Raw genomic sequence first — 21,841 nt, forward strand, 5'->3', positions numbered from 1 at the left:
TCCCCCCAGCATGATGATGCCACCACCATGCTTCACCGTAGGGATGATGCAAGGTTTCGTCCAGACGTGACGCTTGGCATTCAGGCCAAAGAGTTCAATCTTGGTTTCATCAGACCAGAGAATCTTGTTTCTCATGGTCTGAGAGTCCTTTAGGTGCCTTTTGGCAAACTCCAGCAGGCTGTCATGTGCCTTTTACAGAGGAGTGGCTTCCGTCTGGCCACTCTACCATAAACGCCTGATTGGTGGAGTGCTGCAGAGATGGTTGTCCTTCTGCAAGGTTATCCCATTTCCACAGAGTAAAACCCTTCGACCTCATGGCTTGGTTTTTGCTCTGTGGGACCTTATATAGACCGGTGTGTGCCTTTCCAAATCATGTCCAATCAATTGAATTTACCACAGGTGGACTCCAATCAAGATGTAGAAACATCTTAAGGATGATCAATGGAAACAGGATGCACCTGAACCTAATTTCGAGTCTGAATATTTATGTAAAATAAGCTATTTCTGTTTGTTTTTTTAAACCTGTTTTTGCTTTATCATTATGGGATATTGTGTGTAGATTGAGGACATTTGTTTTTATTTAATCCATTTTAGAAAAGGCTGTAACATAACAAAATGTGGAAAAAGGGAAGGGGTTTGAATACTTTCCTGATGCAGTGTATTATTCTCCACATTTAATGACAGTTTCATTGTGGACTTTTCCCTAAAATGAGATGTTGGCATTTTGAATTGCAATTATAAACCCAGATTTTAGTCAGTATCTGATGCCTATTGAAATAACAGGTCAACGGTTTGTAGTCTTAACATCTGGCACATAATTGTCACACCCTGGCCTTAGTTATCTTTGTTTACTTTATTATTTTAGTTAGGTCAGGGTGTGACATGGGGAATGTTTGTGTTTTGTCTCGTTTCGGGTGGTTATATGGAAAAGGGGGTGTTGGGTTTAGTGTATGGGGTTGTGTTGTGTGAATGTTTCTAGGTATGTCTATGGTTGAGTGAATGTTTCTAGGTATGTCTATGGTTGCCTGAGTGGTTCTCAATCAGAGACAGATGTCGTTCATTTGTCTCTGATTGGGAGCCATATATTAGGCAGCCATGGGCATCATGTTTTTGTTGGGTCATTGTCTAGGTCTGTGTCTGTGTCTAGGTTGCATGTTTGCATTTTGTTCGGTTATAGCTTCACGGTCGTCTATTTGTTGTTTTGCTTCGTTCGTTCATCTCCTAAATAAAGAGAAGATGTATTTTTTACACGCTGCGCCTTGGTCCTCTCTCTCTCCCTTGGACAATCGTGACAGAATGACCCAACCTTTCAGGACCAAGCAGCGTGAAAGGAGGGAACCAGAGCCAGTTGTGCGGATATTGGAGGTGAGCAGCGGGAATGATACAGAGACTGTTAAGGATTTATTGAGGAGTTTGGAGGAGAGTGAAATGAGGGAGCTGCTGTGTTGGTGCGTGAGGCACGACATCCACCCGACAGAGCGTGTGCGGGATGTGATGTTACCTGAGTCAGTTCTCCATGCTCGTCCTGAGTTGCGTGCTAACCGTCTGGGAATGACAGTTCCACAAACTAGGTCTCCTGTGTGCCTCCCTAGTCCTGCTCCTCCTGTAACACCTTCCCGCTCCAGCCCGGTACCACCAATTCCGGCACCACACACCAGGCTTCCAGTGTGTCTCCAGAGCCCTGTTCTTCCTCCACGTACTCGCCCTATGGTGCGTGTCTCCAGCCCGGTACCACCAGTGCCGGCACCACGCACTAGGCCTATAGTGCGCTTTGAGAGCCCAGTGTGCCCTGTTCCTTCTCCCCGCACTAGCCTTGAGATGCGTGTATCCAGCCCGGTACCACCAGTGCCGGCACCACGCACTAGGCCTAATGTGCTTATCCAGGGTCCAGTATGCCCTGTTTCATCTCCCCGCACTAGCCTTCAGGTGCGTGTCCCCAGCCCGGTACCTCCAGTTCCGGCACCACGCACCAGGCCTATAGTGCGTCTCAGCCGGCCAGAGTCTGCCGTCTGCCCAGCGGCGCCAGAGCTGCCAGTCTGCCCCGAGCTGCCAGTCTGCCCCGAGCCGTCAGAGCTGCCAGTCTGCCCCGAGCCGTCAGAGCTGCCAGTCTGCCCCGAGCCGTCAGAGCTGCAGTCTGCCCCGAGCCGTCAGAGCTGCCAGTCTGCCCCGAGCCGTCAGAGCTGCCAGTCTGCCCCGAGCCGTCAGAGCTGCCAGTCTGCCCCGAGCCGTCAGAGTTGCCAGTCTGCCCCGAGCCGTCAGAGCTGCCAGTCTGCCCCGAGCCGCCAGTCTGCCCCGAGCCGCCCGTCTGTCCGGGCTGCCCGTCTGTCCCGAGCTGCCCGTCTGTCCCGAGCTGCCCGTCTGTCCCGAGCTGCCCGTCTGTCCCGAGCTGCCCGTCTGCCAAGCACCGTCAGAGCTGCCCGTCTGCCAAGCATCGTCAGAGCGGCCCGTCTGCCAAGCACCGTCAGAGCTGCCCGTCTGCCAAGCACCGTCAGAGCTGCCCGTCTGCCAAGCACCGTCAGAGCTGCCCGTCTGCCAAGCACCGCCAGAGCTGTCCGTCTGCCAAGCACCGTCAGAGCTGCCCGTCTGCCAAGCGCCATCAGAGCTGCCCGTCTACCCAGTGCCATCTGAGTCATCCGTCTGCCCAGTGCCGTCTGAGTCATCCGTCTGCCCAGTGCCGTCTGAGTCATCCGTCTGCCCAGTGCCGTCTGAGTCATCCGTCTGCCCAGTGCCGTCTGAGTCATCCGTCTGCCCAGTGCCGTCTGAGTCATCCGTCTGCCCAGTGCCGCCTGCAAAGCCGTCTGCCCAGTGCCGTCTGAGTCATCCGTCTGCCCAGTGCCGTCTGAGTCATCCGTCTGCCCAGTGCCGCCTGCAAAGCCGCCCGTCTGCCCAGTGCCGCCTGCAAAGCCGCCCGTCTGCCCAGTGCCGCCTGCAAAGCCGCCCGTCTGCCCAGTGCCGCCTGCAAAGCCGCCCGTCTGCCATGAGCCTGCAAAGCCGCCCGTCTGCCATGAGCCTGCAAAGCCGCCCGTCTGCCATGAGCCTGCAAAGCCGCCCGTCTGCCATGAGCCTGCAAAGCCGCCCGTTTGCCATGAGCCTGCAAAGTCGCCCGTCTGCCATGAGCCTGCAAAGCCGCCCGTCTGCCATCAGCCTACAGAGTCGTCCGCCAGACAGGAGCCGCTAGAGCCTTCCGCCAGACAGGAGCCGCTAGAGCCTTCCGCCAGACAGGAGCCGCTAGAGCCTTCCGCCAGACCGGATCCGCCAGAGCCTTCCGCCAGACCGGATCCGCCAGAGCCTTCCGCCAGACCGGATCCGCCAGAGCCTTCCGCCAGACCGGATCCGCCAGAGCCTTCCGCCAGACCGGATCCGCCAGAGCCTTCCGCCAGACCGGATCCGCCAGAGCCTTCCGCCAGACCGGATCCGCCAGAGCCTTCCGCCAGACCGGATCCGCCAGAGCCGCCAACCAGACAGGACCTGCCAGAGCCGCCAACCAGACAGGACCTGCCAGAGCCGCCAACCAGACAGGATCTGCCAGAACCGCCAGTGAGCCATGAGCGTCCAGAGCCGTCAGCCAGCCATGAGCGTCCAGAGCCGTCAGCCAGCCATGAGCGTACAGAGCCGTCAGCCAGCCATGAGCGTCCAGAGCCGTCAGCCAGCCATGAGCGTCCAGAGCCGTCAGCCAGCCATGAGCGTCCAGAGCCGTCAGCCAGCCATGAGCGTCCAGAGCCGTCAGCCAGCCATGAGCGTCCAGAGCCGTCAGCCAGCCATGAGCGTTCAGAGCCGTCAGCCAGCCATGAGCGTCCAGAGCCGTTCGCCATCCATGAGCGTCCAGAGCCGTTCGCCATCCAGAACTGCCCTTCAGTCCGGAGTTGCCCCTCTATCCTGAGCTACCTCTCTATCCTGAGCTACCTCTCTATCCTGAGCTACCTCTCTATCCTGAGCTACCTCTCTGTCCTGAGCTACCTTGTCCCGGAGCTGTCCCTTAGCTTAGAGCTGCCATTTATCCAGAACTGCCCCTCAGTCCAGAGCTGTCTCTCTGTCCGGAGCTGCCCTTCAGTCCGGAGCTACCCCTCTATCCTGAGCTACCCCTCTATCCTGAGCTACCTCTCTATCCTGAGCTACCTCTCTATCCTGAGCTACCTCTCTATCCTGAGCTATCCCTCTGTCCTGAGCTACCTCTTTGTCCTGAGCTACCTTGTCCCGGGGCTGCCCCTTAGCTTAGAGCTGCCATTTATCCAGAACTGCCCCTCAGTCCAGAGCTGTCTCTCTGTCCGGAGCTGCCCTTCAGTCCGGAGCTACCCCTCTATCCTGAGCTACCTCTCTATCCTGAGCTACCTCTCTATCCTGAGCTACCTCTCTATCCTGAGCTACCTCTCTATCCTGAGCTACCTCTCTATCCTGAGCTACCTCTCTATCCTGAGCTACCTCTCTGTCCTGAGCTACCTCTTTGTCCTGAGCTGCCCCTTAGTCCGGTGCTGCCCCTTAGTCCGGTGCTGCCCCTTAGTCCGGTGCTGCCCCTTAGTCCGGTGCTGCCCCTTAGTCCGGTGCTGCCCCTTAGTCCGGTGCTGCCCCTTAGTCCGGTGCTGCCCCTTTATCCAGTGGGGTTAAGTTGGAGGGTGGTCATTTGGAGGAGGCTACGTAAGCGGGTAGTGACTATGGTGGGGTGGGGACCACGACCTGTGCCGGAGCCGCCGCCGTGGACGGACGGACGCCCACCCAGACCTCCCCTAGACTTTATGCTGGTGCGCCCGGAGTTCGCACCTTAAGGGGGGGGGTTATGTCACACCCTGGCCTTAGTTATCTTTGTTTTCTTTATTATTTTAGTTAGGTCAGGGTGTGACATGGGGAATGTTTGTGTTTTGTCTCGTTTCGGGTGGTTATATGGAAAAGGGGGTGTTGGGTTTAGTGTATGGGGTTGTGTTGTGTGAATGTTTCTAGGTATGTCTATGGTTGAGTGAATGTTTCTAGGTATGTCTATGGTTGCCTGAGTGGTTCTCAATCAGAGACAGATGTCGTTCATTTGTCTCTGATTGGGAGCCATATTTTAGGCAGCCATGGGCATCATGTTTTTGTTGGGTCATTGTCTAGGTCTGTGTCTGTCTAGGTTGCATGTTTGCATTTTGTTCGGTTATAGCTTCACGGTCGTCTATTTGTTGTTTTGCTTCGTTCGTTCATCTCCTAAATAAAGAGAAGATGTATTTTTTACACGCTGCGCCTTGGTCCTCTCTCTCTCCCTTGGACAATCGTGACAATAATAATGGCACAATTGCCAGAAAGTTCGAACAAGTTTTTCCAGATCCTCTGTCCAGCTTTCATCACTCAAACACCTGTCCAATTTATCTATGGTTATGCACATGCGCAAACGGGATTTATTCACAATTATAAACGGGGTGGTTTGAGCCCTGAATGCTGATTGGTTGAAAGCCATGGTTAATCCGAAGTGTACCACTGGAATGACAAAAAACGTAACTTTTTACTGTTCTAATTACATTGGTAACCTGTTTATAATAGCAATAAGGCACCTCAGGGGTTTGTGGTATGGCCAATATGTGACTCAGCACCTGGATTCGTTGTTTTTTTTACATTGGATACAAGTAGAGACTCAGAGCTACAACATTGTATATCATACACTGCATTTGAGGAAACAATGGGAAAGTAATTATACTTTGAAAGTTGATAACTTAAACTCACATTTGAGAAAACCGTCTTTCAATGTTTTGGTACTAATATTGGAGAGCCCTTCTTTGTCTACACCCATTCAGCATTGTTCCCACCCTCTTAAGCCTTAGCACCACCCATCTCTTTAAGGGTTGATCCAACCGTTTTGTACTAACTTGCCAGCTACTTCCAGACATCTGAGAGAGAACAGCTCACTGAACATTACTCGCCCGACCTATTTTGCGTTCAAATCAAATCAAATCAAATGTATTTATATAGCCCTTCGTACATCAGCTGATATCTCAAAGTGCTGTACGGAAACCCAGCCTAAAACCCCAAGCAGCAAGCAATGCAGGTGTAGAAGCACGGTTCAGAACGCACACTGGACGCTCTGGTCAATAAGTAGGGTTGTTCCGAAAGCTCTGACCTCACAACTACAATCAAGCACCCAAGCTAAGTGGCTAACATTGGCTAGCTACTTCCAGACACATAATGAGAGAACACCACACTCTGACCATTTTACTCGCCCTAGCAGAGCTGGTTAGGCTGTTTTCATGTTATCCAGAGCGTTGGTGACTGTAACTGTGCTGCTGGCAACAATTGAATTACACTTTGTTGCCGATGTTTACTGACAGCGGACATATTCAAAGGGTGTTGAGCGTTCAAAAATGTATCAGTTATTCTGCGCTCTGGCACACTAAGACGAGTCTTTTGTAAAGAAATGTTGCTAGATAGCTAGCTAGGTAAACAATGAATCCCAACGCATGACGTAACGTTAGTTAGCGAGCCAGCCAGCTAACGTTATTCCCTGTCATATTTTTATGAAATTGGGTGGTCTTCAATTTTTGTGTGAAGTGCAATTATTGTCCAGCCACGTTACCCATCAAAGTGTCCACATTTCATGAACAAGCCCTTTTAGCTTGGAAACTATGTTATGTCCACAACTTCTCCCCACACAAGGCACTTCTCTGGAACAACAAAGATATCGTTTTGAAAAACAAGTCTTTGTTCTTTCCTAAGTGATTCGAAATAAATATTATATTTGTGCTTGATTTATTTGATTAAGAAGGAAATATACTCTCTTATAGAAAGTTCTTAGAAACATATAACTTTCCAATAGATTATAAAGAATGTAATTCTATATGCAAAGCATTACCTTCAGGACTTACTCAATTAATTATATCTCATTTGTGTTTTGGCGAACATGTCACGATAGATGCACAATTTATGTTATTAGATTCCCCCCTGCTGGATAAGAAAGGTAATAATACATTCATAAGATAACTTTTTCACTCCGAGAACAAGATCTCTCCTAGAGGGAAATTCTTCTGGAACGTACATATTACTGAAATTGAATCAAATGAAGTAAAATAAATTCACTTTAAAATCTTACACCAAATATGCCCTTGCAATAACTTGTCTACATTCATGGATTTAGAGGACAACATGATGCCTTTTCTGTGATAAAGAAGGAGAAGCTATTATACACATTTTTTTATGAGTGTGACTCCATGAAGTTATTTCGGAGCGAGTTAAGTATTTACATTTTTCATTTCATCAATAAGACCCATGTATTTACAATGAAAGATTGTAATATGTTAATATTCAAATGGAAGCAAACCACTGAATTAGTCGTTAGTTTCTTCACTCTCTCTGGTAAATTTTATACACACAAAAACAAATATTTGAAATCTGTCCCTAAATGCAATATATTTTTTCTTGAAATCCAATATGTTATAAAATCTCTAGAATTAGTCAATAACAAAAAAACACACTGTATTCTTACAACTCTATCATAAGTTTATACAACTGTAATCCCTGCCTTTTATCTTTTTTTATTTACTTTTAATGTTATTTTATGTTTATTCAGAAAAAAATATACATGTAGTGATGTCTTATGGTTGTATTGTAATTTGAAATGTTATATTAAAAATAGTTCTAAAAACGTTAGCTAGCTAGCTAACAGTACACTTTAACTTGAAATGAAAATACTTTGTCAAAATTAGAGTGGAGTCTTTTGTTAAGACATGTAGCAGGCTAAACAATGGACCATAATCACAACTCATGATGTTACTACGCTGCATGAATCTGCAGGTAGTTAACCAACCAGGTTCTATGGCTATAACTAGTCAATCAAATGTGTCTGAGATACAAAGAATAAGATCATTCACATAACATTAGATAGCGACCCACCCAGCTAACGTTAGCTAGCTAACAGTACACTGAAATGAAACAACTTTCTGTCAAAATTAGAAACATGTAATATCTGAATATCTTACCAGTATACATCATGGTTGGACTCGTCTCCTGTCTGATGCCATGCATGGTTGCCTTAGTTTGACGATGTAATCCAGACTGGTGTTTTCTCCATCTCCATCTCCTTAGCTATCATACTCGAATTGAACTGATTTCAAAACTTGGTCCTCCAGAAAGTGGAGAGCATACACATAACGTTAGCTAGCGAGCCAGCCAGCTAATGTTAGCTAGCTAACAGTACACTTTAACTTGACATTAGGTTTATGCAGTTTTACTACGTGATACATGTTTTTGTTAAAAGCCGCGTTCGACACGATTACCTAAACACACTGACCAGCTCCAATAGACAGACGCGAGCTATATGGTAGACCAATCCAAACTCATCTCTCGGCATGTCCAGCCCACTCATTATCTCAGCCAATCATGGCTAGCGGGACGGTTGCTCACTTTTTCTGTGGCTAAACCAACCAGGCTCGTAATTTAACAATTTTATTCGTATTTACAGATGGCATACAAGTTTGATATTAAGGCACATGAAAGTTCACATGTTCGAGAAGGCATTCCTGCCAAGAAACTACGTTCAAAGCTCCTGTGAAGTCGTGACTTGCGACATATGCCTACTTTCCTGAATCGGGTCACATACAGTGGGGAGAACAAGTATTTGATACACTGTCAATTTTGTAGGTTTTCCTACTTACAAAGCATGTAGAGGTCTGTAATTTGTATCATAGGTACACTTCAACTGTGAGAGATGGAATCTAAAACAAAAATCCAGAAAATCACATTGTATGATTTTTAAGTAATTAATTTGCATTTTATTGCATGACATAAGTATTTGATCACCTACCAACCAGTAAGAATTCCGGCTCTCACAGACCTGTTAGTTTTTCTTTGAGAAGCCCTCCTGTTCTCCACTCATTACCTGTATTAACTCCACCTGTTTGAACTCGTTACCTGTATAAAAGACACCTGTCCACACACTCAATCAAACAGACTCCAACCTCTCCACAATGGCCAAGACCAGAGAGCTGTGTAAGGACATCAGGGATAAAATTGTAGACCTGCACAAGGCTGGGATGGGCTACAGGACAATAGAAAAACAGCTTGGTGAGAAGGCAACAACTGTTGGCGCAATTATTAGAAAATGGAAGAAGTTCAAGATGACGGTCAATCACCCTCGGTCTGGGGCTCCATGCAAGATCTCACCTCGTGTGGCATCAATGATCATGAAGAAGGTGAGGGATCAGCCCAGAACTACACGGCAGGACCTGGTCAATGACCTGAAGAGAGCTGGGACCACAGTCTCAAAGAAAACCATTAGTAACACACTACGCCGTCATGGATTAAAATCCTGCAGTGCACGCAAGGTCCCCCTGCTCAAGCCAGTGCATGTCCAGGCCCGTCTGAAGTTTGCCAATGACCATCTGGATGATCCAGAGGAGGAATGGGAGAAGGTCATGTGGTCTGATGAGACAAAAATAGAGCTTTTTGGTCTAAACTCCACTCGCCGTGTTTGGAGGAAGAAGAAGGATGAGTACAACCCCAAGAACACCATCCCAACCGTGAAGCATGGAGGTGGAAACATCATTCTTTGGGGATGCTTTTCTGCAAAGGGGACAGGACGACTGCACTGTATTGAGGGGAGGATGGATGGGGCCATGTATCGCGAGATCTTGGCCAACAACCTCCTTCCCTCAGTAAGAGCATTGAAGATGGGTCGTGGCTGGGTCTTCCAGCATGACAACGACCCGAAACACACAGCCAGGGCAACTAAGGAGTGGCTCCGTAAGAAGCATTTCAAGGTCCTGGAGTGGCCTAGACAGTCTCCAGACCTGAACCCAATAGAAAATCTTTGGAGGGAGCTGAAAGTCCGTATTGCCCAGCGACAGCCCCGAAACCTGAAGGATCTGGAGAGGTCTGTATGGAGGAGTGGGCCAAAATCCCTGCTGCAGTGTGTGCAAACCTGGTCAAGAACTACAGGAAACGTATGAACGCTGTAATTGCAAACAAAGGTTTCTGTACCAAATATTAAGTTCTGCTTTTCTGATGTATCAAATACTTATGTCATGCAATAAAATGCAAATTAAATACTTAAAAATTATACAATGTGATTTTCTGGATTTTTGTTTTAGATTCTGTCTCTCACAGTTGAAGTGTACCTATGATAAAAATTACAGACCTCTACATGCTTTGTAAGTAGGAAAACCTGCAAAATCGGCGGTGTATCAAATACTTGTTCTCCCCACTGTATATACCATGGCTAAGGGCTATATCCTAAGAACAGCCCTTAGCTGTGGTATATTGGCAATATACCACACCTCCTCTGCCCTTATTGCTTAATCATAGCAGTCAAAACAAGTTCACTCAACATCCATTGATGGGAAATTATCTGGAGAGTTTAAGGACGATTTATCTTTTCTCTTGCGACATTCTTAAACTCGCAAGAATTATTATTTTGATGGAAAACCGAATTTTGCTTCTTAGCCTACTTCGTTAAAATTGACGTGTTTATTCACTCAATAACGTTATGTAAAAAAAAAATATTGGATAAATGTAGCAGCTCAAAATCTTTTTGGGTTAGTTTTCAGGCCTTGTGGGCGTGTTTTCAGAGGTCATTGGGCTAGAAATGTTTGCTAGACCTGGCAACCCTGCATGAGGCAAATGGTGGTCTCACCAGATACTGACTGGTTTTCTGATCTATACCCCTACATTTTTAAGGTAAATGTGACCAACGGATGCATATGCGTATACCCAGTCAGGTGAAATCAACAGAGATAAAGTACTCAATTATCATACTTGAGTAAAGATACCTTAATAGAAAATAACTAAAAGTCAAAAAATATTTGGTTTTAAATATACTTAAGTATCAAAAGTAAAAGTATAAATCATTTCAAATTACTTATATTAAGCAAACAAGACAGCACAGTTTGTGTATTTTTTTTGTTTTTTACAGATAGCCAGGGGCACACTGCAACACTCAGACATAATTTACAAATTAAGCATTTGTGTTTAGTGAGTCCACCAGATCAGAAGCAGTAGAGGACCAGGGATGTTCTCTTGATCAAATCAAATCAAATTTTATTTGTCACATACACATGGTTAGCAGATGTTAATGCGAGTGTAGCGAAATGCTTGTGCTTCTAGTTCCGACCATGCAGTAATATCTAACAAGTAATCTAACCTAACAATTTCACAACAACTACCTTATACACACAAGTGTAAAGGAATGAATGAGAATATATGAATGAGTGATGGCCGAACGGCATAGGCAAGATGCAGTAGATGGTATAGAGTACAGTATATACATATGAGATGAGTAATGTAGGGTATGTAAACATTAGTGGCATTGTTTAAAGTGGCTAGTGATAAATTTATTACATCCATTTTTCCATTATTAAAGTGGCTCAATGTTAGTGATGGCTGTTTAACAGTCTTGAGATAAAGCTGGGACCGAGAGACTGAAAAACAGCTTCTGATGCACCTGTACTGACCTCGCCTTCTGGATGATAGCGGGGTGAACAGGCAGTGGCTCGGGTGGTTGTTGTCCTTGATGATCTTTTTGGCCTTCCTGTGACATCGGTTGGTGTAGGTGTCCTGGAGGGCAGGTAGTTTGCCCCCGGTGATGCGTTGTGCAGACCTCACTACCCTCTGGAGAGCCTTACGGTTATGGGCGGAGCAGTTGCCGTACCAGGCAGTGATACAGCCCGACAGGATTGTCTCGATTGTGCATCTGTAAAAGTTTGTGAGTGTTTTTGGTGACAAGCCGAATTTCTTTAGCCTCCTGAGGTTGAAGAGGCGCTGCTGCGCCTTCTTCACCACGCTGTCTGTGTGGGTGGAACATTTCAGTTTGTCCGTGATGTGTACACCGAGGAACTTAAAACTTTCCACCCCTCCACTATTGTCCCGTCAATGTGGATAGGGGGCTGCTCCCTCTGACTTCTCTATTGTACTACATAATTGATAAATCGTACACCTCCACTACACTGCTTTGATAGGCATCAGTAGGGATTAAGAAGTGAGTATACACAATGCCCACTGAAACAAGTGGTTATACTGCCTTGATCACACCGATGTTGTCATTGTGCAAAATAGTATGCAGCATCATCTGGATATGTGTGCAACAAAAGTTCAACATGCACCTTCTGCTACCATTTCTGTGAAGCCGTCTACGTATGCACCACACGGAACGCACTGCAACTGCCTCTGCAACGCAATGCTTCAAGGCAAACGCAGCGTTCCTTTGGAAATGAATGTACCTCTAGTGTACCAAAATGCTAACTCTCTGTTGGTCTGATCGAGGCGTATGGTTTATACCTGTGTATACTCTCCACTACACAACAAAAAGTGCACTCTCTTACACGAGTGCGTTAGTATTACGGTTGCTGTCCTTTCAGAATCCCGAACCTGTCACACACTGAAGGCCTATAGGTTTGCCACTGCGCAAACATGTCTATAATAGATATGAAGGCTGTTAAGATACCGTTTTAATGTTTCAAGAAAGGAGTGTATATGTTCGGCCTGACTGAATGGAAGCTGATAATAATTAGTTTTTTTATCAGCTGGTCTCTGGAAGAAATTACAAGTCCTCACTGTCCGAGACCGAGTCAATACCTAGTACAAATGTATCCGATACCGAGACAAAATAGAGACACTCAATACGGGGTCTCGAGACCAGACTAGTACTACAACACTGGGTTTCCCGGTAAAACTAGAAGTACTGTATTTCAATCTTCTCGATGGACCAGTGTGGATAAAGGTAAAATTTGGAGTACAGTAGCATATCCCATCCCTGCATTGAGGTTAGTTTTCCAACCATTATCTCGCGCCGGTTCCACGTTGTCTTAATGTAACCATGATTTCGTTCTGACCCCAGCCCTTATAAAAAAAGATTGCAGTTTTGAAACTGCAGTAAAAGTGCAGTAACTGCTGTCGACTGTGGTATTTTGGACGCAGTAATTGCAGCATACTGCAGTTATACTGCACTCTAACTGTAGTTATACTGCAGTGTACTGCAGTTATAATACACTCTGACTGCAATCTTTTTTCTTAAGGGAGGGCAGCTCAGTGTAAACAATTGTAACGGTAGGGTCGGTATCTCCCGGCAAGCAGCAGGTCTTACAACTTCAAAGCTTTACCATCTTGCCATGTTAAGGGTTGTATTGCACAGTTTTCTCCTATTATTTAACAGGTCCAACATGCCAACAAGCGGATCACAAAAGAAATGCAGTACAAGGGTATCGTCGATTGCATTACCCGCATTCCCAAGGAAGAGGGCTTCCTTGCCTTCTGGAGAGGTAACATGGCCAATGTCATCAGAGCCTTTCCCTCCCAGGCCCTCAACTTCGCCTTCAAAGACAAGTACAAGAGTGTCTTCCTTGACGGCGTAGACAAGCGCAAGCAGTTCTGGAGGTACTTCGCTGGCAACCTGGCCTCTGGTGGTGCTGCAGGAGCCACCTCCCTTTGCTTCGTCTACCCTCTTGATTTCACCAGAACCCGTCTGGGAGCTGATGTTGGAAAGGCCAGAATGAGGGAGTACAATGGTCTAGCAGACTGCTTGGTGAAGACATTCAGGAGTGACGGTCTGAGGGGTCTGTACCAGGGCTTCGCAGTGTCTATACAAGGCATCATCATCTACAGAGGTTCCTACTTCGGCATGTATGACACAGCTAAAGGTATATAACACTGATAACATTTTCACAGAAAGATATTGGTGTCTGGACATTTTATAGATATGCGTGTGGATATGAATATGTACTATTCGGTGTGCTTGCAGGTATGTTGCCAGACCCAAAGAATACTTCCATCTTAGTGAGCTGGGCAATCGCTCAGTCTGTAACTGCTGTGGCCGGCCTGACGGCCTACCCCTTTGACACCGTCCGTCGTCGTATGATGATGCAGTCTGGCCATAAAAGCGGTGAGTTTCCCTGTGACCCAAACCATTTAAGCCCCGTTTCCATTAGCACTTTGAAGTCCACCCAGGTTGGGCTGGCCTTGGTGGGCTATCTCAAATTGCGTTTCCACTGCCTCCAGAAATGAGAAATTATGTCATGTTGCTAGGTAGCCAATGTGTGACTGCAGCTGGCTTCGCTAATGTTGTTAGCTAGCGAGAAAGATGTTAAATAATTTTATTCACCCTTGCCATACTGTAACTAACGTTACCCCATACTCCTGCCAGTGCCAGCCATACTCAGAGCCAAGTATTGCTGGCGTTAGCTAGCTAGCTAAACGTAGCTTCATCTCTAGCATAACAGTCTAGCTAGCTTAATTCCTACCTTGCTTGCCATCGTATTGGCTATTAGCTAGCTAGCTAACCAAGCAAACCAGACGACAGGTTCATATCAAGCTTTCAATACGACCTGGCCAGCTAAAATTCCTGCTAGCTCACGTTAGCTAGCTAGGTAGCTTGTTTCAACTCTGATTTGCTCGCTAATGTTAGGTAGCTAGCATTCTGTGGTCGACTGTTCTCTTAAAAGTTTGTGTAGGTTCTCATAAAAGTTTATTGTGTAGTGCAAAAATGAATGAAGGATCCAGCTATGGTGGTAATTTGTGTCATGTCTGTACTGCAGTACTGCTTGTCCATGTGCTAGCTAACAGCAACAAGCCCAGACAAGTTATCTAACGCTGTGTCAGCATCCAGCAGTGATCAGCTTGGTGGCTGCATAGTCATGACATCACCAGCCCGAATTCTAATCGAGCTGGCACCAGTTGTGAAACTGGGCTGTACTGATCCTGGTTTCCCTCGACCCTGCTCGAATTTGAGTATTCCATTCGAACCAGCTCAAATTCGGCCCTAATTTTAAGTGCCAGTGGAAACAGGGCTTTAGTGTTACCACGTTTAAATGAATCGGGAGGAATTGCACATGTGGAAGATTAGTAGCAACATGCTATTTCAAATACTACTTAATTGGCATAACATCCTAACTTGTGTCGTCTTACATTTTTAAAGCTGATATCATGTATCTTGGGACCATTGACTGCTGGATGAAGATTGCTCGTGATGAGGGTGGAAAGGCCTTCTTCAAGGGAGGCTGGGCCAATGTTCTCCGAGGCATGGGTAGTGCCTTTGTGCTGGTCTTTTACGATGAGCTCAAGAAAGTTCTCTAAATTCCTTTTTTAAAACATCACTGGCTAAATGTAACACAACTTTTCATGCCTGTGGACTGAATTCTGCCTTATTTATTTGAACCCTGCCTTCCTACAATCTATGGGTAGTGATTATGCTCCGGCCTCAGTTAGATAAAAGGGGACCGCCTTAAAGCTAAACCAAAGGTTTACAAACTACAGGCCACTAAGTACACTGGTTTAAATGAATATATGGATTTCTCACTATTCCTGTAGAGTCTTAGTGGTCCCTTTGATGACATTTAGTGGACATAATTGCCCTATTGCTATGTTTTGACTACTGTGGTCCATGTTTGCTGCCATCTTGTGTGCTATTAAATGTGTGGCTCTCCTACTCTCACCATTTTTCCCACTCAAGGCTATAACTAATTTGTATTTTCTAATACTTCTAACATGGAACAAAGATTTTAAAACTCTAAAGCCTTCTGGCTGCATGGCCTTCGTCAGGGAATACAAAAGATCCAATGAGGTCTTCTTTTGAACAAACCTAGCCAGCCCAATTTTGAAATTAATCTAAATTTGATCACATTCACATTTTCTCCTGACACACAAATGGACTATAAATACATAACGTTATTAATTAGTTTTTGCCCTGACCAGATGGACAGGGCGCATAGGCTGTATGCACCTGCTCTTATTAGTAGCCTACAGTTGATCAGACGGAAAATTTGTCTCATTTTCATCCCATACAGCATGTCAGATTTCTAATGTTTAGGTGTAGCCTAGGCTGCGGAAACATTTGTCATGAGTTTTTGCTTGTGTCTGTCCGGAGTGATTATGTGTTCTTTGCTAAATAAATACAGGAGGAAAGTGCAAAGCCTACTTGAGCGCAAGTGAAAAAATGTGCTGCATCAACCTCTCTCTTTAATCTAACGTATAATGGATGATGCGATGGAAGCTATCAAGTCATTCGGAATTGTTTTCGACATCCCAGAAAAGATGTTCAGCATGTAAAGCATCGTAACATGCAATTACAGGCGGCTTGATGATAGGCTCCCTGTTAACCAGCTATACATTTGATACCAGTTGGTATTGAACACCCTCACCTTCTCATCCTTCTTCATGAAACTAATCTCAGGCAGAGGTCGACCCTCGCTTTTAATCTGCACCTTTTCCTTGTACCCCAGAGAATGAAAGGGGCTCTTCAACAAAAAGTCCACAACATTTTAGGCAGCGTTGGCCATTCTTCCATTCTGGCAGAGAAAACCTCACACTCACTGGTAGCTAGCTAGCTACTGAAGTTAGTTAGCTACTGAAGTTTTAGCAAGGCAACTTTAAATAAATTGCACTAACTGGACACAAAAATAAAGTTCTAAACCCAAGAAAACAATTTATAATTTGCCTCCTCCAACTCCTGTCATTTGAAAAACTAATTTGAATTGAATAATGTCCCAAAAATGCTCAACTATCACTCTTCACGCTTAATCTCTATCCAACAATGTCACCAAGCTTCTCAACACATAGAACCCCCATAATGCTCTGTGGCACAATCCTAATACAACACACTAGGTTCGTTCTCTGATCCTACATCTATGATTGGATGGACAACATGTCAGTTCATACTGCAAAAGCTTTGATTGGTTGGAGGACGTCCTCCGAAGTGGTCATAATTACCATGTATGTCTACGGAAGGGGGTGAGGCCTACCAGCCTCCTAGGTTTTGTATTGAAGTCAATGTAGCCAGAGGAGGACGAAAGCTAGGTGTCCTCCGGCTACACCATGGTGCTAGCCCAGACACTGCTGTTGAAGTTACTGTAGACCTTCATTGCAAAATAGTGTATTTTAACCAATTATTTAGTGACATATGAATATATTTCATTTAGTTTTTAATGTTTCACTATTTTTATTTTTATGAAATTTCACTGAGGAGGATGATCCTCCCCTTCCTCCTCTGAGGAGCCTCCTCTGGCCCTGAAAAAAGGGCAATGCAGATTAATGAAAGCTTGCCTTTCAGTGATGTTATTCAAGCTGTGTGAGGGAAACAAATGTATTTACACCCTTGTTATAATTTGTCATACATTTACCATAAAAAAATAATGATCTCTTTTCTTTTAATTCTTATCATACATTACATTCAATGACATTTCATATAATTTGTGTAATATGTGCAGACAAAAATGGATCATCTAGTTTCATAGATTCACAAAGGTTGAAATATTAGATTTGGTGTTCTTAAATTCTAACATAAAGTAAACCGTGCTGGTGGTGTTGGGTGGCATGCATTCAGGTAAACACAGTAGTATTGTCCTTCAAGTTAGTATTGGGGCATGGGTGATGACACTTTGCGCATTCCCTGAACATTTGGGCTGAGTTCACACAGGAAGCAAATAATGTACCTGCAGGAATTTGGAATCTCTAGGACAAGTTGCCAACTTCCTAAAGCATTAGTGCTGGCTGCCGATCGGGCCGCCAAAAGCATGCCTCTGTAGTTTGGTCGGTGAGGAGCTGCAGCGATGAGACAAGATCGTAATCACGAAATTGGGGAGAAAGGGGGCTTAAAATAATAATCCGGCACTATGTACAAAGAGGGCAGGTGGAGGAAGAGAGTGAATTGGGAGCCTTGAATAAAGAGATTTTATTTTGAAGCAGATTACTGCTGAGTCACTCATGGAAGGATATGCCCTGGTCAACTGTACACTATATTGGAAGGATATGCCCTGGTCAACTGTACAGTATATGGAAGGATATGCCCCGGCTTTTTATTTTTATTTCCCTTTTGACTTTCGCTTCATAGTAAGACTATAGAGCTCTGGCTTTTTGGAGATCTGCATGGCGGATCTTAGCCTGACAAAAAAAATCAAGTTTTATATATTGGTTGTAGATAAGTGAGACCATCAATAACCATCTAGAAAAACTTTTGTGCATTGTTGTTTTTCCAGTACATTGTCCTTTTAGTGCACATACAAAATAAAGTCAAGGGCAGTAGTGTGTGCAGGTCTTTTCCCTTGCCCAGCACTAACACACCAGATTTAGCTTATCTTAGCATATGACCCCATGCTGGATGCTTGAGGTGGGACTCCCTCCAGACTCATGGCCCTCAGAGAGGCCTCCTCAGTGGGTGTCAGAACAGGGTCATGCAGAGGCTGCTTGTTCATGTGCAGGAGGCTGAATATCTCTTGTTCTAGGAAGGTTTGGGCCTGGAGCACATAATATCTGAAATTAGTTTACAATCATGGAACACAAACAGAAAAAAAACAAAGGAACTTTTTACACCAACCTTCCATCCAGCTACCACCTGCTCTATGCGTTTTGGGCCAGAGGGCTCCTGGTTCAGTGGGACGACCAGCTGCTCTGCCTTCTGGTTCTGTAGGACCACACTCTGCCAGCAGGACACCTCTTTTGAGGTTTTCTCAAAAGCCACTTCTCTTTGGATCTGTAAAAGGATATTTGTTAAATCCTCAGTTGTAAACAGAGGCCTGCATTCAAGACTACCCTTTGATGGTCTTACCCGTTCTGTCTACTTCCTGGTCAGGGGTGTTTCCAGGGTGCTCTGGTTGTGTTGAAGGTTCTTCAGCTGCTTCTTCGTCTTCATTAAGGCACTGGGGGTCTTACCCAAGGTTCCAATGAGGTCAGACAAATTGATTTTGTCTCTTTCACCTGTCATTCATGACACGCAGACAGACATACAGTTCGGACCGTCAAATCACATGTTCCTGGATCTTGTCAGACATTTAGCTACACGTTTTACTACTGAACTGCCAAACTATCTTGATAAAAGCACAAGGGATTTTGAAAAAAGTAAACCGGGTACATTTAGTTTAATTTACCTTTGACTGTGAATTCTGACACCTGAATGCTTTCTTCAGACCATTCAGTAAGCTTCTTCCTAATAGTATGAATAATAAACGTTGACAAAAAAAACTGATCAAACATACATGACTACAAAAGCAACACAAATAAAAAATGTTACATTACATACTGTTGATTTAATTAAATTGGTAGGCTAAGTCCTCCGGTCTGCATTTCTCTTTGTTAGGTTGTAATTTGAAATACTTCCTACACCAGAAGTTAATGGTTATATGTAGGAGGAATGTATATGGTGGGGTCAGTTGAGGGTGGATAAGATCCAGGGGTTTGGAAAGTTACTACGTAAGGAAAAAGGGAATCACGTGGTTGTGGTCACTGATAAGGGTGGATAGCTGAAGATTAGTGAGGAATGTGGGCCGAGGTCAGGTCAGGTCAAGTCCCATGAAATGAGAAGGAACAGTTTTATTACCCACATCACATAACTTCCTGCCTAGCAACAAATATGTAGTGTTTAGAGAAAAGGAGGAGACTAAGCCTAAAGGGGGGTATAAATACTTGTGCTTGTGTAAACATGTCTTTGTCTTATGCAGCTGAATGACCCAGTGGTTGAATAAACTTGGTTTGAGCTTTACTAGTCGTCCGCGAGTTTTACTCTGTTCATTTAGAATCTAACATCTTGTACAACTCCAGAAGCCCCACTTATCTAGGAATGTACCATTAAAACATGATCAGTTCTGACCTTTTCTCCCCCCCCCCCCCACAAGCGAGCTGATAGCCTCCAGTAGCTTGCAGTGTTTCCTGTCATCATCACTGCCTCCCTATATCGAACAAGACACACAGTACCAAAGGTGACCGACCAATCCATAATTGATTTGCTTGGAAAAGTTAGATTCAATATAGTGATCTGCTTCTACATGTTTCTAAAATCCCAAATAGACAGATATGAGCAATTCCAGGTTAACGGAATTACGCTTTGACTCAGATTATTCCCTTTAAAATGTATGCCAAACAAAAACCATTGATTTCAACATTTACAAATTATACAACTATGCAAAAGGACAGAAACCACTTCATGTCACCACTCTCTCTACCTCTGCTGAGCTGTAAATGAACAGCATTCTCACATACAACGCATTTGGAAAGTATTCAGACCCTTTCTCCACATTTTGTTACGTTACAGCCTTATTCAAAAATGTACTAAATTATTATTTTTCCTCATCAATCTACACACAATACCCCATAATGACAACACAAAGACAGATTTAGACATTTTTACAAATGTATACAAAATAAAAACAGATATATCACATTTACATAAGAATTCAGACCCTTTGCTATGAGACTTGAATTTAAGCTCAGGTACATCCTGTTTCCATTGATCATCTTTGAGATTTTCCTACAACTTGATTGGAGTCCACCTGTGGTCAATTCAATTCATTGGACATGATTTGGAAAGGCACACAACTGTCTATATAAGGTCCCACAGTAGACAGTGCATGTCAGAGCAAAAACCAAGCCATGAAGTCGAAGGAATTGTCTGTAGAGCTCCGAGACAGTATTGTGTCAAGGCACAGATTTGAGGAAAGGTCCCCCAAAAATTCTACTAAGCTATATGGAATTGTTTTAAGAAGGACAATTTAGCTATTTGATGTATAAAAAAAATATATCCCCAAAATGTATATGATGAATTATTTTTGTGTCTTACTGCTATTAGCCCATGTAAACACATTGCATTACAGATTCACTACATGGAACAGATAATCCCCCCAAAATATCAAAAGGAAGTTTGTTCTGAAGTGCCTCTCCTATATCTGAGAGATACTTTTGTATATATAGTGTATGTGGACACCCCTTCAAATTAGTAGATTTGGCTATTTCAGCCACACCTTTTGCTGACAGGTGTATAAAATTGAGCACACAGCCATGCAATCTCCATAGACAAACATTGGCTGTAGAATGACCTTCCTGAAGAGCTCAGTGACTTTCAACGTGGCACCGTCATAGGATGCCACATTCACAACAAGTCAGTTCGTCAAATTTCTGTCCTGCTAGATCTTCCCCGGTCAACTGTAAGTGGTGTTATTGTGAAGTGGAAACATCTAGGAGCAACAAGCCACGTAGTGGTAGGCCACACAAGCTCACAGAACAGGGCCGTAGAGTGCTGAAGCGCGTAAAAATCATCTGTCCTAGATTGCAACACTCACTACTGAGTTCCAAACTACCTCTTAAAGCATCGTCAGCACAAGAACTGTTCGTCGGGAGCGTCATGAAATGGGTTTCCATGGCAGAACAGCCGCACTCAAGCCTAAGATCACCATGCGCTATGCCAAGCGTCGGCTGGAGTGGTGTAAAGCCCGCCGCCATTGGACTCTGGAGCAGTGGAAACGTGTTCTCTGGAGTGATGAATCACGCTTCACCATCTGGCAGTCCGATGGACGGATCTGGGTTTGGTGGATGCCAGGAGAACACTACCTGCCCCAATGCATAGTGCCAACTGTAAAGTTTAGTGGTGGAGGAGGAATAATGGTCTGGGTTTTGGATTTTTCATGGTAATGGTCTGGGTTTTTCATGGTTCGGGCTAGGCCCCTAGGTTCCAGTGAAGGGAAATCTTAATGTTACAGCATGCAATGACATTCTAGACGATTCTGTGCTTCCAACTTTGGGGAAGGCCCTTTCCTGCATGACAAAGCGAGGTCCATACAGAAATGGTTTGTTGAGATCGGCGTGGAAGAACTTGACTGGCCTGCACAGAGCCCTAACCTCAAACCCATCGAACACGTTTGGGATGAATTGGAAGGCCGACTGCGAGCAAGGCCTAATCGCCCAACCTAACTAATGCTTGTGGCTGAATAGAAGCAAGTCCCCACAGCTATGTTCTAACATCTAGTGGAAAGCCTTCCCAGAAGAGTTTAGGCTGTTATAGCAGCAAAGGGGGGACCAACTCCATATTAATGCCCATGATTTTGGAATGAGATGTTCAATGAGCAGTGAGCTTGTGTGGCTTACCACTTTGCTGTTATTGCTCCTAGACATTTCCACTTCATGATAACGGCACATACAGTTG

At 44.9% G+C, this 21,841-nt stretch overlaps 1 protein-coding gene and 1 pseudogene across 1 annotated transcript in view; one reads left to right on the forward strand and one right to left on the reverse strand.

The window, feature by feature from the left end:
• Nucleotides 1–15,382, forward strand: part of LOC139536966 (ADP/ATP translocase 2-like) — a 25,704-nt gene extending 10,322 nt beyond the window's left edge. Inside the window, exons 2-4 of the mRNA XM_071337736.1 lie at nucleotides 13,097–13,580; nucleotides 13,682–13,822; nucleotides 14,855–15,382. Coding sequence (XP_071193837.1) covers nucleotides 13,097–13,580; nucleotides 13,682–13,822; nucleotides 14,855–15,012 — 783 coding nt within the window. The 3' untranslated portion in view covers nucleotides 15,013–15,382. The remainder of the gene's footprint in view (nucleotides 1–13,096; nucleotides 13,581–13,681; nucleotides 13,823–14,854) is intronic.
• A 1,682-nt stretch (nucleotides 15,383–17,064) lies between these two features.
• On the reverse strand, nucleotides 17,065–20,809 carry LOC139536967 (U3 small nucleolar RNA-associated protein 14 homolog A-like; annotated as a pseudogene).
• Nucleotides 20,810–21,841: the final 1,032 nt, after the last annotated feature.

Source organism: Salvelinus alpinus, chromosome 13, assembly GCF_045679555.1.
Source record: "Salvelinus alpinus chromosome 13, SLU_Salpinus.1, whole genome shotgun sequence".
NCBI classification, from domain to species: Eukaryota; Metazoa; Chordata; class Actinopteri; order Salmoniformes; family Salmonidae; genus Salvelinus; species Salvelinus alpinus.